Genomic DNA, 12,414 nt, shown 5'->3' on the forward strand with positions numbered 1-12,414 from the left:
CTCTTTTAGGTGTTTTATGGCAGTGGGGATCTAGGACGAGACTCCTTCAGTCATTCCCGCATCCACTCAGGTAGAATTCACGGTGACGATGATCACCCTCAGCTGTTCCATCACGGCATCAAATTCTCCAGTCCAATTACCTAGAAGATAACTAGACAATTGCTTAGACAAATTTATAGCACAGTTCAGGTAATAACCAGTTACTACATCTGGGATTGTAGGGTGTGATCCTCCAACTGCATCAAGAAGTCTACCAGAGGCGTACTGGACATTACAGACTTTACTTCTCCGTTGGTCACACTTGGCAGGGCATAAACCCCATTAGACATTGCCCCTTCAGGGGAAGCCACGTGGCCCCCTGCCACCGAGGTGGTCCACACCACTCCACGGGTTCCCCGGCTTGCTCGGCTATGGAGCCCATGGTGGCTCCAGCCCAGGCCTCCCTGCCTTCCCTGTGGGGCTAGCCTTTCTCTCCGCGGCTGTGCTGGTGGGGAGTGTGGCAGGAGCCGACACCGGAGGCGCGGGACCCGTGACCGAGGCGGCACAGGCCAGCACCATCTCAGGGTCCGCGCTGGACATGCTGCAGCTCATGGGACTGATGGGAGAGGCGGCGAACAGGGTCTCTTCCTCGTTAGCAAACTCTGTCAAGAGGGCTTTCCAGTTTAAATACTGTCCTGGGCTTAAACACGCACATGCAAGCCATTCCAATCACCAGGTGTCATGCAGTATCTATTCAAGGCTTTCACCTGTGCCACAGTAAAAGGGACTGTAAATTCTCACAGATTTAGCCAAGGACTTAATCACCTTAATATTCAGGGGTTCTTTGTACCTATATAAGGGTTTTAAGCAGTTCTTAAAAACTTAAGTTGCACCATGTAGAGGTAATACGGTACTGCCTGTTTACTGCCAGTCTAAACCTTAATTGTGCTTTTATTATGATAATTATGACCAGTCCTGCCTGAGGTCAGCACAGTTCAGCGTGGCCAAGTGGAGCCCCTCACAGTTCCAGGCACACTGCAGGTCTTTCGGTTTGACAGCTTGTGGCACCGCTCCCATTCTCGGTTTGATGGCTTGCGGCATTGCTGTGGCATCCGCCAGTCTAGGCACTGACTGGGCTGGGGCAATGTGCCTTTTACCACAGCCACCTAGCAAAGCTCTGTTCCAGCTGCGTTCTAGCCCCAGCTGCATTCGTTTTGGGTCCAAACTGGTGCACGGAGTGGAGTGGAACTCAGGGAAGCAGGCTTGCTGCTCTGCAACCACTGAAATGACCCCACTTAAACAATCTTTTAGGGAATTTGGGCATTGTCAGTCTGTCTGGCTACTTCCTGCTGAACGGGAATGCTACATTCTTAGGAGTATTTACTACAACATTTCAGGAGGTCTCAGTGATTCAAACCACATAAATCTCAAGTAAATTCTTAGGCTCTCATTTTCTGTGGAGACGAAAACAGAACCTCTTTTCCAAAACATCAAATCCTTAGGCCCATATTTTAAATTCAAAATACCTTTCTTAGCAGTTCCTAAGTTCAAATATCTTTCTCCTGTCCAGTACACAAAAGACAACACAAACAACATAATATACATCTGTACACATTTACACTAACCCTGCTCTTGTTGCAGTCATATTAACCCCACTCTTGTGGTCATTAACCTCGTTCTTGACGCGAACTTCCCCTTTACCTGGGAATTTACTAGACTTCCCTGCCGCAGCAAGTTCTGAGTCCAGACGAGAGGTTGTGTCCCCGTAACGTTCCTTTCCCTGTAATGTTCCCGGGCTTCAGCACCAAATGTCGTGTCTGCCTTATCAGCAACAAAGATGCAACACCAGACTCTTCTTAACTGCGGTTTATTCAGGCCCTTAAAATAATCTTCTCATCCTTTCGCTACCTCTTGCAACCTCTCACCCCGGGGAAAAGCCAGTCTGCAGCTTAAATAACCTCTGGGTAGCCAACCCCAGCAAGCCACGTGGGAGACGCAGATAGGTGCAGAAACGTGGAAGCAAGCCAGATCTTAGCATTAGCCATATATGGAGTTGTTACACATCTGAGAGCATTCACCATTGGAAAGGTGGAAGGTGGGAATCAGCGCCACCTGTAAGGCATGGCATCACGTGGCTCTCTACAGAAAGGGATTTCCTAAGTTGCCTTAGACGATATGGACTGGAAAGCCCAAGGGTGGTTCCTGCACACTTGTGTGATGCGGAGAACCCAGTCATTGCTCAGTCCAAGAGACTGGAAGCCTGAGGGTGTATCCTGCATCCTCAGGATGCAATCCCAGTCCAATGATGAAGGCCGGGAAGCTCCTCGGAGAGTCACTGGGAAACTAGAGGGCTGCAAAAACCTGGGTGCACCCAGGAGTGACAGCAGCTATGGCAGATGCACTAGTTCTGGAAGAATGGACCTACCTGCTAGCTTTCTCTTCCTCCCTTTATCCTGCCCCGCCTCCCAGCCTACTAGAGGGAACTGCCACATTCAGTGCAGGTCCTTCCCCCTGTTGATGACTCTCCCACTTGCTGGTCACCTTCACTGACCTTACTAATCGTATAGGCATCACTCCACCCAGTCAAGTTCACAGTCAAGGTTCACCATCACAACTGCAGTTCTGTGAACCTTTCCCCTGACAATACAAAATGTTGCTTTAAAGACCCTGAAGTTGTCTTTGCCACATAATGTTACCCAGGTTTTTTATTTGAGCAGTTATGCCAGAAAGGACAGAGTAAGGTCAGATATACATCTACCTTCTCATAAAATGTGCAGGACTCCTCACTGCACATCGGTACAGCCTTTTGACATCTGCCCACAATACAAGGAAGCAAAATGTGCTGCCCTCCCATGCTGAGGACTCTTGAGAAAATGTTCCTAGGGCTAGCGGGAGTCAGGAGGAGTCCTCTTCTTAGCTCGGCTCTAATTCCTGGACTATGCTTCTCCAGAACTATAACTCAATAATACAGTGTTATTTTGACACAGGTTCTCCCTGTGAGGTTCCCTTCACCCCTATAAACGGGGACTTTGTCTGTGCCCAGGACAGTGCTGGAGTCAACTGTACCCTGAGCTGCCGGGAGGGCTATGATTTCACAGAAGGGTCTATGGAGAAGTATTACTGTGCCTTCGAAGACGGTGTCTGGAGACCGCCGTATTCTACTGAATGGCCAGACTGTGCTAGTAAGTTCCAATTCTGCACCCTTCCAAGTGCACCATCGAGTGCTTTGCTGCGCATTACACAGAAAAAAAAATATATGCTTTATAATGAGAATTAGCAGGGAGGATGTCATGGATGGGCAAAGTATATGGTTTAAAATACTAATCACCTGAGTCTTGCTAGAGACTGGGTTGCTATAGAAAGGCAGAACTATCTTGATCTTCTCATGAGTTACTTAAAAATGCCTGAAGAAGTTTGTGAACATGGAGTTCTCAGTGTGGAAGCCTGAATCTGAAGTTTCTTAGTGAAATAACTTATGTAATTTAATATCCAATATAGGTGACATAATACAGTAGATTGTGTGGTGTTTTTAGATTTAACTTTGATTCAGAGCTGCTAATTCTAAGTGTGGTGGTGGGTGGAGAGTGTGGGGGGGGGGCGTGCTGGGGCTCAAACCCCTGGGTTACCACATCCTAGACTCTAGAGTCTACAGTGCACAATGCCCACAATGCGCACTTGCTTCAAGAGCAAAGTTGCCTCTGTAAGAAATTATACTTTCAAGGATTATGACTATACATAATAGTTAAAGCTTTTAAATGTCTGTTAGTTGAAAATACAGACACATGATAAAAACTTATATCAATGTAAACAACTTTGAGGTAGACAAGATCAAAGGATCTCTTATTCTCCTCAATGCTCCTTTTCTCATAGAACTGGAGGTTACAGAATACTCGGTCAAAGCAAACTCATTTGAGCAAAGGAGCCCAGTGCCACCGGGCTGTGGTTTACTGTGGCCAGTGGATGCCTGGAACCCTTCACTGCCACCTCTCCACCATCTTATAAATCTTGTCAGAAGCAAAAGAAAATCAGCTTTAAAATCCTTCTGAAGTTAGCATCCAAAACATTAGCCATCACTGTGGAATTGCCACGCGTGTGTTGTGACCCTTTGTAGAACTGGTCCTCCTCTGGGAGTCAGGCTTAGATTCCATTTCCTCATAGACAGCTAAACCTCTGGGCTGGAGATATAGGTCAGTGATAGAGTATTTATCTAGCACAAGAACAAGAAAGGGGAGGAGAGGAGGGAAGGAGAGCAGAAGAGAGGAGAAGGAAGGGAAGGGGAGGGAAAAAAATTGAATTTATCTTGGAAACCCTACCCAACTGAAGCTGCATCCCCTAAACTTTTCTAGTCAAACGTTTCGCAAACCACGGGTTCAAGTCCTTTGAGATGCTGTACAAAACAACTCGCTGTGACGACATGGATCTGCTTAAGAAGTTTTCGGCAGCGTTTGAAACTACCCTGGGGAAAATGGTATGTCACCAGGGGGCCGTGGCTCTATGGGGGACACTTAGGACACCGTTAAGGCTGTCTTAACTTCTCTGGATTGTTTGCAACTGTCGTTCCTAGTCCTGAATGTGCCTCTCTTTGGGATCCAAATTTGTATGTAGAATTATGCATTGAGTTTAGACTTCTGAATTCAATCTGCATTAAAAAGTTAAGTTTTGAAATACCATGAACCAAAAAGCTTAAAAAGAGTTTAGGAACTTCGTGATTTAAAAATACTTGTCTTATTATTTAAAGTCTGATAGAAAATGTCCAAAATTATGTTATATTATTTTATGATAAGAATAATCAAACATTTAAAGTTTTTCTTTTTTGTTGTTACATTTTGGTTTGATTTGGGGGTTTGAGAGAGGGTCTCAGGTAATCCACTCTGGCCTCTAACTCACTATGTAGCCCAGGATGGCCTCGATCTGCTGGTCTTCCTGCCTCCACCTCCCTAGGAATGGGATTACACTGCAACAGTTCTCAAACTGTGGGTTACAACCTCAATGGGGTTGACCTAAGACCGTCTTCAAATCAGATCTTTATATTATGATTCATAGCAGTAGAAAAATGAGTTATGAGGTAGCAATGAAAATAATTTTATGATTGGGGTCAACACAACATGAGGGCCTACATTAAAGAGTCACAACATTAGGAAGGTTGTGAACGACTAGGTTACAGACATGTACTGCCATACCCAGTATGTGTTATGGGCATTGTATCCAGGGCTTCATGCATGCGAGGCAAGCACTCTAGCATGTGAGCTACATCCCCATCCTAAAGGATTTTCTATTTTATGCATTTTTGTTTCGGTCTCAAGACAGCCGCGCAATGCACATAACTGAATCGAATGTCTAGAAGGCAGGAAACATGCTTTCGTCTGCCAGGATGGATGGAGATTTGTGGATTTGCTAATACACATTTTAAAGCGCTGCTTGTGAAATGCCAACTGTTGTTATAAAGATATCCAATGTATTATCTGGCATAGACTTAATAAGCTCTTGTTTTAAAATGTTTTGCTTAAGTTGGTAGAACCAAATTCCCAATAGGAAAATCATAGACATCATTGCCAGCAAATGGAGGGAACACTGTGTTCATCTGGTCATTGCGAGTACAGGGCAAGGATCCACTCACAGTATTCCCCCCATCCCAAACTGTTCCTCAAGTAATAAATAGAACTCACAATTGAAAACTGTGTAGAAGTGACCGTCATTCGTCCTAGTGACTTTCTTTTGTCTAAAACAGACAGTAATAGGTTAAAGATAGTAAAAATGGAGCAGAATGTGTTATTCAATGTACATTCATTTAATTAGTATGTAGTCAACATCTATGTCTTATGGGATCAGGCTGGTCAAGCCTTATGTACTCAAACCACACATCCTAATGAATAGAGGATTAATAAATTACAGGGGAAATGCACAGCAGGCCAGGAGGCAAGTGCTACAGGATAAAATAATGCAGAGTGTGGGAAACCTTGCCAGCAAGTGTCCTGCTTGAAAGAGGACTAAAGGGATAAGATGCAGAGCCAGGCACCCACCTCCAGTGCTTCCTGCAGAAGAGACAGCAAGCAGGGAGGCCCCGGGGCAGGAATGTGTTTGGGAATCTGAAGCACTACTGAGTTCAAAGTGGCAAGAGCGGGTGTAGCAAGGGTATTGGAGTGAGGTAGGGTAAGAGATGCTCCAAGAGTTCATGTGGGGCAGAAAAATAGGAGTGAGAAGGAAAAATCAGACTGTGGGGAGCCATCGGAACCACTGCAAAGACTTTCTCTGGGCTCTGAGATGGAAAGCCGTGGACCTAGGCCAGTTTTCTCACCACCTAGCAGAAGGTAGGAGCGTGTTAGATGATCACACAGAAAACTAAAGCGAGAAAGGGATGTTGGCTTGGGTACCATTAACAATTGCGAGAAATAAGAGCATTGGAGGATATCTGCAGACTCTGTTGATCTAGCTGATGGGCCAGATGTAGACCATGAAAGGAAGAGACCAGGCAGGAAGCCGAGCAGACAAGAGCACCGCTGTAGGCTGTGTGCTCCCGTGTGGACTGGAAGTGAAGGAAAGAAGAACCTTCACTGACTTTCATTTGACTCGTTGAGCCAAGATGATCACCAGTGCACAGGGATGAGGAGTAGGCAAGAAGAGCAAGGAGAGAGACAAACAGGGCAGTTTTTAGGTGACCTTAACTGACCTGCAGTGAAATGTGACAGGATTGGCGAAGGCAGAGGTTGTAGATCCTCTCAAGCCATAGTCAGGTGAGAAAGCGGAGAGGAGGGGGAGGAAGGGCAGGGGGATGGGGGGACGGGTGAGAAAGGAAGTGATCACTTCAACCTGTTTAAGGTTCTTTAGCAAACAGAGTAAGAAGGAATCCAGGTGAGCAGGCATTTTACAGAAGGGGTTATTTCTCAGGAATGGACCAGGGAATCTAAGACAGATAAGGAAAGGTGGGAGGGGCTGAGGGAGAGAGAAGGCAGGAGACTTCACTCAATACAAACTCCGAGGAGGCCAAAGAAGTGCTGGATTCTTGAGCAGAGGAGCGGATGGAGTTGCTGGTGGTGACATAAAGTGGCCACAGGAGTGGTGACGTCAGACAACTGGAGGACAAGAGAGAAGAGGAAGCTAAGGGACAGAAGAGCAGCCAGGAGTGAGAATGACTGAGCAGGAAGTGGTGTTCACGATGCGCTGGCTGCAAAGGACACCGAGGGTGGAGCTGGCAACCTTCCAGGCTTCAAGGAGGCAACAGGGAACACGATGACCTAGAAATAGGAGGAAAGTGTAGGGCGATGCTTCCACTTGTGGACCTGCAAGATCTGGGTTTGTGATGGTTCCAGAACCATCCTCTGAAAAATAGTCCCGAAATCTGGCAAGTTGTGCTTCATTTGGAGCAAAGGTAAAGAGAATGTAGAGAAAATATGACTTTGGCTATTTTTCTTTTACTGACTGAGTTTCAGAGAACACAAAGGAGAGCTGGGGAAGAAGAGGAGGGTGAGATAGAACCTTACAAAAGGGAGTTGCCCTAGTTAGCTTAGGGTTTCTTCCCTTTTCTTTTTCTTTCTTGGTTTTTCAAGACAAGATTTATCTGTAGCTTTGAAGAGCCTGTGCCACCATGGCCCAGCCTAGTTAGGGTTTCTATTGCTGCAAGGAAACACCATGACCAAAAGCAAGTTGGGAAGGACAGGGTTTATTTGGATTATACTTCTACAATATAGTCCATCATTGAAGGAAGTCAGGACAGAAACTCAAACAGGGAAGGAATCTGGAGGCAGGAGCTGTTGCAGAGGCCATGGAGGGGTGCTGCTTACTGGCTTGCTCATCATGGCTTGTTCAGTCTGCTTTCTTATTGAACCTAGGACCACCAGCCCAGGGATGGAGGCACCCACAATGGGCTGGGCACTCCCCCATCCAATCACTAATTAAGAAAATGCTCTACAGCTTTCTCTTACAAAGGGATTTTCTCAATTGAGGGTCCCTCCTTTCAGATGACTCTACCTTGTGCCAAGATGATATAAGATTAGCCAGCACAGGGGTTAAAGAATCTATACCATGGTAGTCTCAAGTCAGAGACTACCTCTGGTAGGTGACAGAAGTGGGGATTAAAAAGTCTGAGTTTAATCCTGGTGGCCTGAGATAGTGAGAGGCTGTAGGTGAGGAGGGAAGAAGGAAGGGAGGGAGGGAAGGAGAGAGGGAAGGAGGGAGAAAGAGAGGCAAAGAACTTTTCCTTACATGTAAGAGTTCTGGAGCCATGACGGGCCTTCCCTCTTCTCTGGCTGATGGGAAATGAGGTCCAGGAGAGCCAAGGGCTCAGCAGGAACACAGAGGGGATGTGATTTCCGTGCTCTTCCTCCTCCTCTGCAGGTCCCGTCCTTTTGTAGTGATGCTGGTGACATTGACTGCAGACTGGAGGACCTGACCAAAAAATACTGCATCGAATATAATTATGACTATGAAAATGGCTTTGCAATTGGTAATGGCATTATGGAGCGGTGGTGGGGTGCAGGATGAAATTACCAGCAAAATGAATTACTTCACAGGAGCGGTGAAAAAGAGAAAAAGAAGATTTAGCTTTTATTAATTTATTCATCAAGTGTTTTAGGATGGCTATATAATATGATCATGTGATAATTCATTATGAATATCATAAATTTTGGTATGAAATGAATCACTTTCAAATATTAGCCAAAGCGCTTCAGGATAAGGTCACCTTATGATGGCAATTTAAAAACTGGCTTATCACATAATATAATCATAAGAGTCAGAAAGTATTTAAGCCGTGTTTTTTATCTGGCATCCATCCAATTGGCCTTGCAAGTAAGCCAATGATTCAAAATAATTATACATGAGACATATCCATATTTCTCACCCAGGTGATAAAATCCAGTTATTAAAATCTAGTATCTAAGTCTAAGCATGATTTCAGTCCAAGTAGACTGAAATTTTCTCTCCAAGATTTTCTAAGTCTGGTAAGTCAATTTTCCATAATTGCTCCATAGCAGTTGTGGGGAACGATGTAGCTACAATCACTAAAATATCAACCCCAGCTTTTTACATACATACAGAAAGCAAACAAATCCTTGAAGACAGTTTCCGTAGGTGATAGACTCACGAACACAGCAAGTCTGTAAAGGATATAATTAAGGTCAGTATGGCCAGGACAACATGGATGTCACTTAATTAGCTGACACACTGGGGTTTTGTAATGAGTCAGATATTAAACCAGGCGTTGCATATAAATTGTCCCATTTTATTACAGACAATGAAGTCAGGCTCATGATCCCCATCTTTTAATGAAGGAATCAGAGCTCAGAAAGATGAAAGCAGTTGGCCCAGGTTGTACAATCACGCGCCACACCTCATGGCGTGAAAATCTGGTGTCTGCCTGTTAATCACAACGCCATAAGGGGCACCTTGCAAGTCACACACATCCATGTCTTCTCCAGCGACACGAACATTATAGGCTGCCCTTGCCAGCTTCCCCACCTTTAATACAGGAGGCAGATATTTTACTATGTTCGTTAGCTTATAAAGCCATTTTAAAATGGAGGAAGGATATAGAAGAGAAATAGGAAATGATGAGATTCCCACACCTCCTCACTATTTCCCTCTGAGGTGAGAATAATTACCTGGTAACTGAAAGATGCCCTAAATCCTATATACTCTCGGAAGTAAATGGATAATAGTCTCCAAATTAAAAGCAAAATACCCCCATAATGGCAAATTAAGGTGATGGGCCAAATCCACTGTACACCAGGGGCAACTGAATAATTACTGCAGGCAGTTTGACTTGTGACATTAGAACCTGAACATGGAGGAAGATGTGCCTGTCTGATCTCTTGTTTCTCGGCATCAGGACCAGGGGGCTGGGGTGCAGGTAACAGGCTGGATTACTCTTACGATCACTTCCTGGATGTGGTACAAGAAACACCTACAGGTGTGGGCAAAGCCAAATCGGCACGGATTAAAAGAACTGCCCCATCGTCTGACCCCAAAATTCAGCTAATTTTTAACATCACAGGTAAGGATAAACTTTCCATTTGCCGAAAGAATATGATGAGAAATTTGGGGTTGGGAAGCTCGCTCTGAACTCTTCATGCCTCGTGTTTATTAGGACGTGATCCTGGAGGGAAATAGAGAGAGCCGTGACCAGCTAAACGTGGCCATGGTTTGCGGTTTACTGTCACAGATGGGTTTTCTGATTCTTGCAGTAACCAGCACCTGCTTTACTTGCATGCTGACAGGATGAACTTAGGCCTGTTTTAAACAGTAAGAATATAGACTAATTCATCCTGTCGTGATGAATTCCTGCAACAGGTGATGTTAGCACAGTGTCTCAGAAAAGGACTCAAACATACATATTTTGTTCTTAATACTGCCCACGTGTGACCTATTTAGTGAGAACTGATTGGTCTTATTCTAAATTACTTTCCTTTTCTGAAGGACTTTAAGATACGATTTCGTTGACGGCAAAAAATGAGCATTACAGTTAGCACCTAGCAGACCCTTTGCGTGGGTGTGTGTGCATGCGTGTGTGAGTGTGAATGGGTGTGTGCACATGCATGCTTAATTGTGTTGTGTTTTTATCTCAGCTAGTGTGCCGCTGCCGGAGGAAAGAAACGATACCCTTGAATTGGCAAATCAGCAGCGACTCATCAAGACCTTGGAAACCATCACCAACCGCCTGAAAAACACCTTGAATAAGGAGCCCATGTACTCTTTCCAGCTTGCCTCGGAGATGGTGGTGGCTGACAGCAATTCCCTGGAGACAGAGAAAGCCTTTCTCTTCTGCAGACCGGGCTCTGTGCTGAGGGGGCGCATGTGCGGTAAGCCTCCCCTGGGACCCAGCTGTTTACTGTGCCCAGGGTCAAATGGCTGGGTACAGACAGTTTCCAAGTGTGCATAAAGAACATTGATATGGAACAGGCATTCTACATTGTTGTGTGGTTGCTACTACACTGTGTTGTCTTGAGAACCTGACTATACACCATTGTGGAAGACAGGTAAAGTATTTTATGTGGGGGAAACAAATCTTATTTTCAGCTCTAGTTCTTTAACCTCATAGTGGTGCAGGAGCAATGGCTCAGCATCCACATTTGGCAGCTCACAGCCACTGGGAACATTAGCTCCGGGGGTTCTGATTCCCTCTTCTGGGCCCCACTGACACTTGTGTGCACACACCACACACACATACACACAAATAAGTAAACAAAAATAAATCTTAAAAATAAATAAAGCCTCATGACATTTTGTCTATTATTTCAACAATAGCCCACACATATGACCATTTTTTGTATATCAGATACACACCTCTTCCAGTTAATCTTATTCAGCATCTCTATGGTGTATGGTTAATATTAATACACACTACAGGTGAGAAAAGTAAAGCCAGAGAGGTTCAGGACGTACTCACAGAAAGTGATATAGCAGAGATTTCCAAACTACACAGTCGATTCTAAAATCTTGACTTTTTTTCAGTTAGGGCAAAATTCACACAAATAAGTCCTTTAAAATGTACAATTAAATGGTGTTAAGTTCATTCGCAGGGTGCAACCATTACTTCTGTCTATTTTCAGAACGTCTTCAAACTCTTGGATTCACTAATCATTCCCCACTCTTCCTCCCTATCTCCTTAACCCTATACTATACAGCTACAGTACAATCTGGATTAACTCCAGTCTGATTCCTAAAGAGACCACTGCACACATGCGCGTGTGCACACAAACACGCACACACACACACACACACACACACGTGCACACACAGACAGTGAATAACATGAATCTTATGTTAGTCTCCCTTAAATCATGCCCGTGTATTCTGTCAGGGGAATCTCCTGCGACAGTTTTGCTGCTTTGTCATTTGTACTTTCCCTAGTGTGTCAAAACCAGCTCATTCGGAGCTCTTATTATGACCCTACTCGGGTCTCTTTTCCACTCTCTGAGAACAAGCAGGAATCATCTTGACTACTGCTTCTCCTGTCTCAGTGGGGTCTTCAGACAGCCTGCACCTGGCACTTTGGGGATGGAGAATTAGAAACCCATTTTTAACAAGCACCCAGGTTCTAGTTATAACCACGAGCGTCTCCGGGTCACCAGGCATAGAGTTCAAGCGTCTCTCTAGAACGCTAACTTACTAACAGCCCGATCAGTGAGTTTTTCTATTTGACCTCAGAACATCCATGCCACTACGAGTTATAAAGTGGGCCTGTTTTCTTGGAGCCCCTGGATTAGAGGATGCCTTCGTAGGGTGAGAACTCCTCTAGGCATGGCGAAGGCTCTTCCTCACCTGTTTCAATCCTGCTGTGTCGACTTGTCTCTTGTCTCTAGAAGTGACAGTGTCGTGGACACGTCATTTAGTGTTATGGGGGCGGGGAGCATGCGGAGAGACAATTTTGAAAACATTTTCAATATCACAAAGCCATCACAAGCTCATCTAAATACCCATTATTTTATCCTTGTCTTCTGG

General features: G+C 45.0%; 1 protein-coding gene across 2 annotated transcripts in view; it reads left to right on the forward strand.

Annotated features, from left to right (window-relative positions):
* The window catches only part of Svep1 (sushi, von Willebrand factor type A, EGF and pentraxin domain containing 1), a 172,629-nt gene that overhangs the window by 85,826 nt on the left and 74,389 nt on the right, over positions 1 to 12,414 (forward strand). For both annotated transcript variants that reach the window (XM_087897113.1, XM_087897112.1), the window contains exons 12-16: positions 2,967 to 3,161; positions 4,326 to 4,447; positions 8,311 to 8,419; positions 9,803 to 9,967; positions 10,539 to 10,772. In XM_087897113.1, coding sequence (XP_087753239.1) covers positions 2,967 to 3,161; positions 4,326 to 4,447; positions 8,311 to 8,419; positions 9,803 to 9,967; positions 10,539 to 10,772 — 825 coding nt within the window. The remainder of the gene's footprint in view (positions 1 to 2,966; positions 3,162 to 4,325; positions 4,448 to 8,310; positions 8,420 to 9,802; positions 9,968 to 10,538; positions 10,773 to 12,414) is intronic.

The sequence above is a fragment of the Myodes glareolus genome, chromosome 16 (assembly GCF_982192425.1).
Source record: "Myodes glareolus chromosome 16, mMyoGla1.1, whole genome shotgun sequence".
NCBI lineage: Eukaryota > Metazoa > Chordata > Mammalia > Rodentia > Cricetidae > Myodes > Myodes glareolus.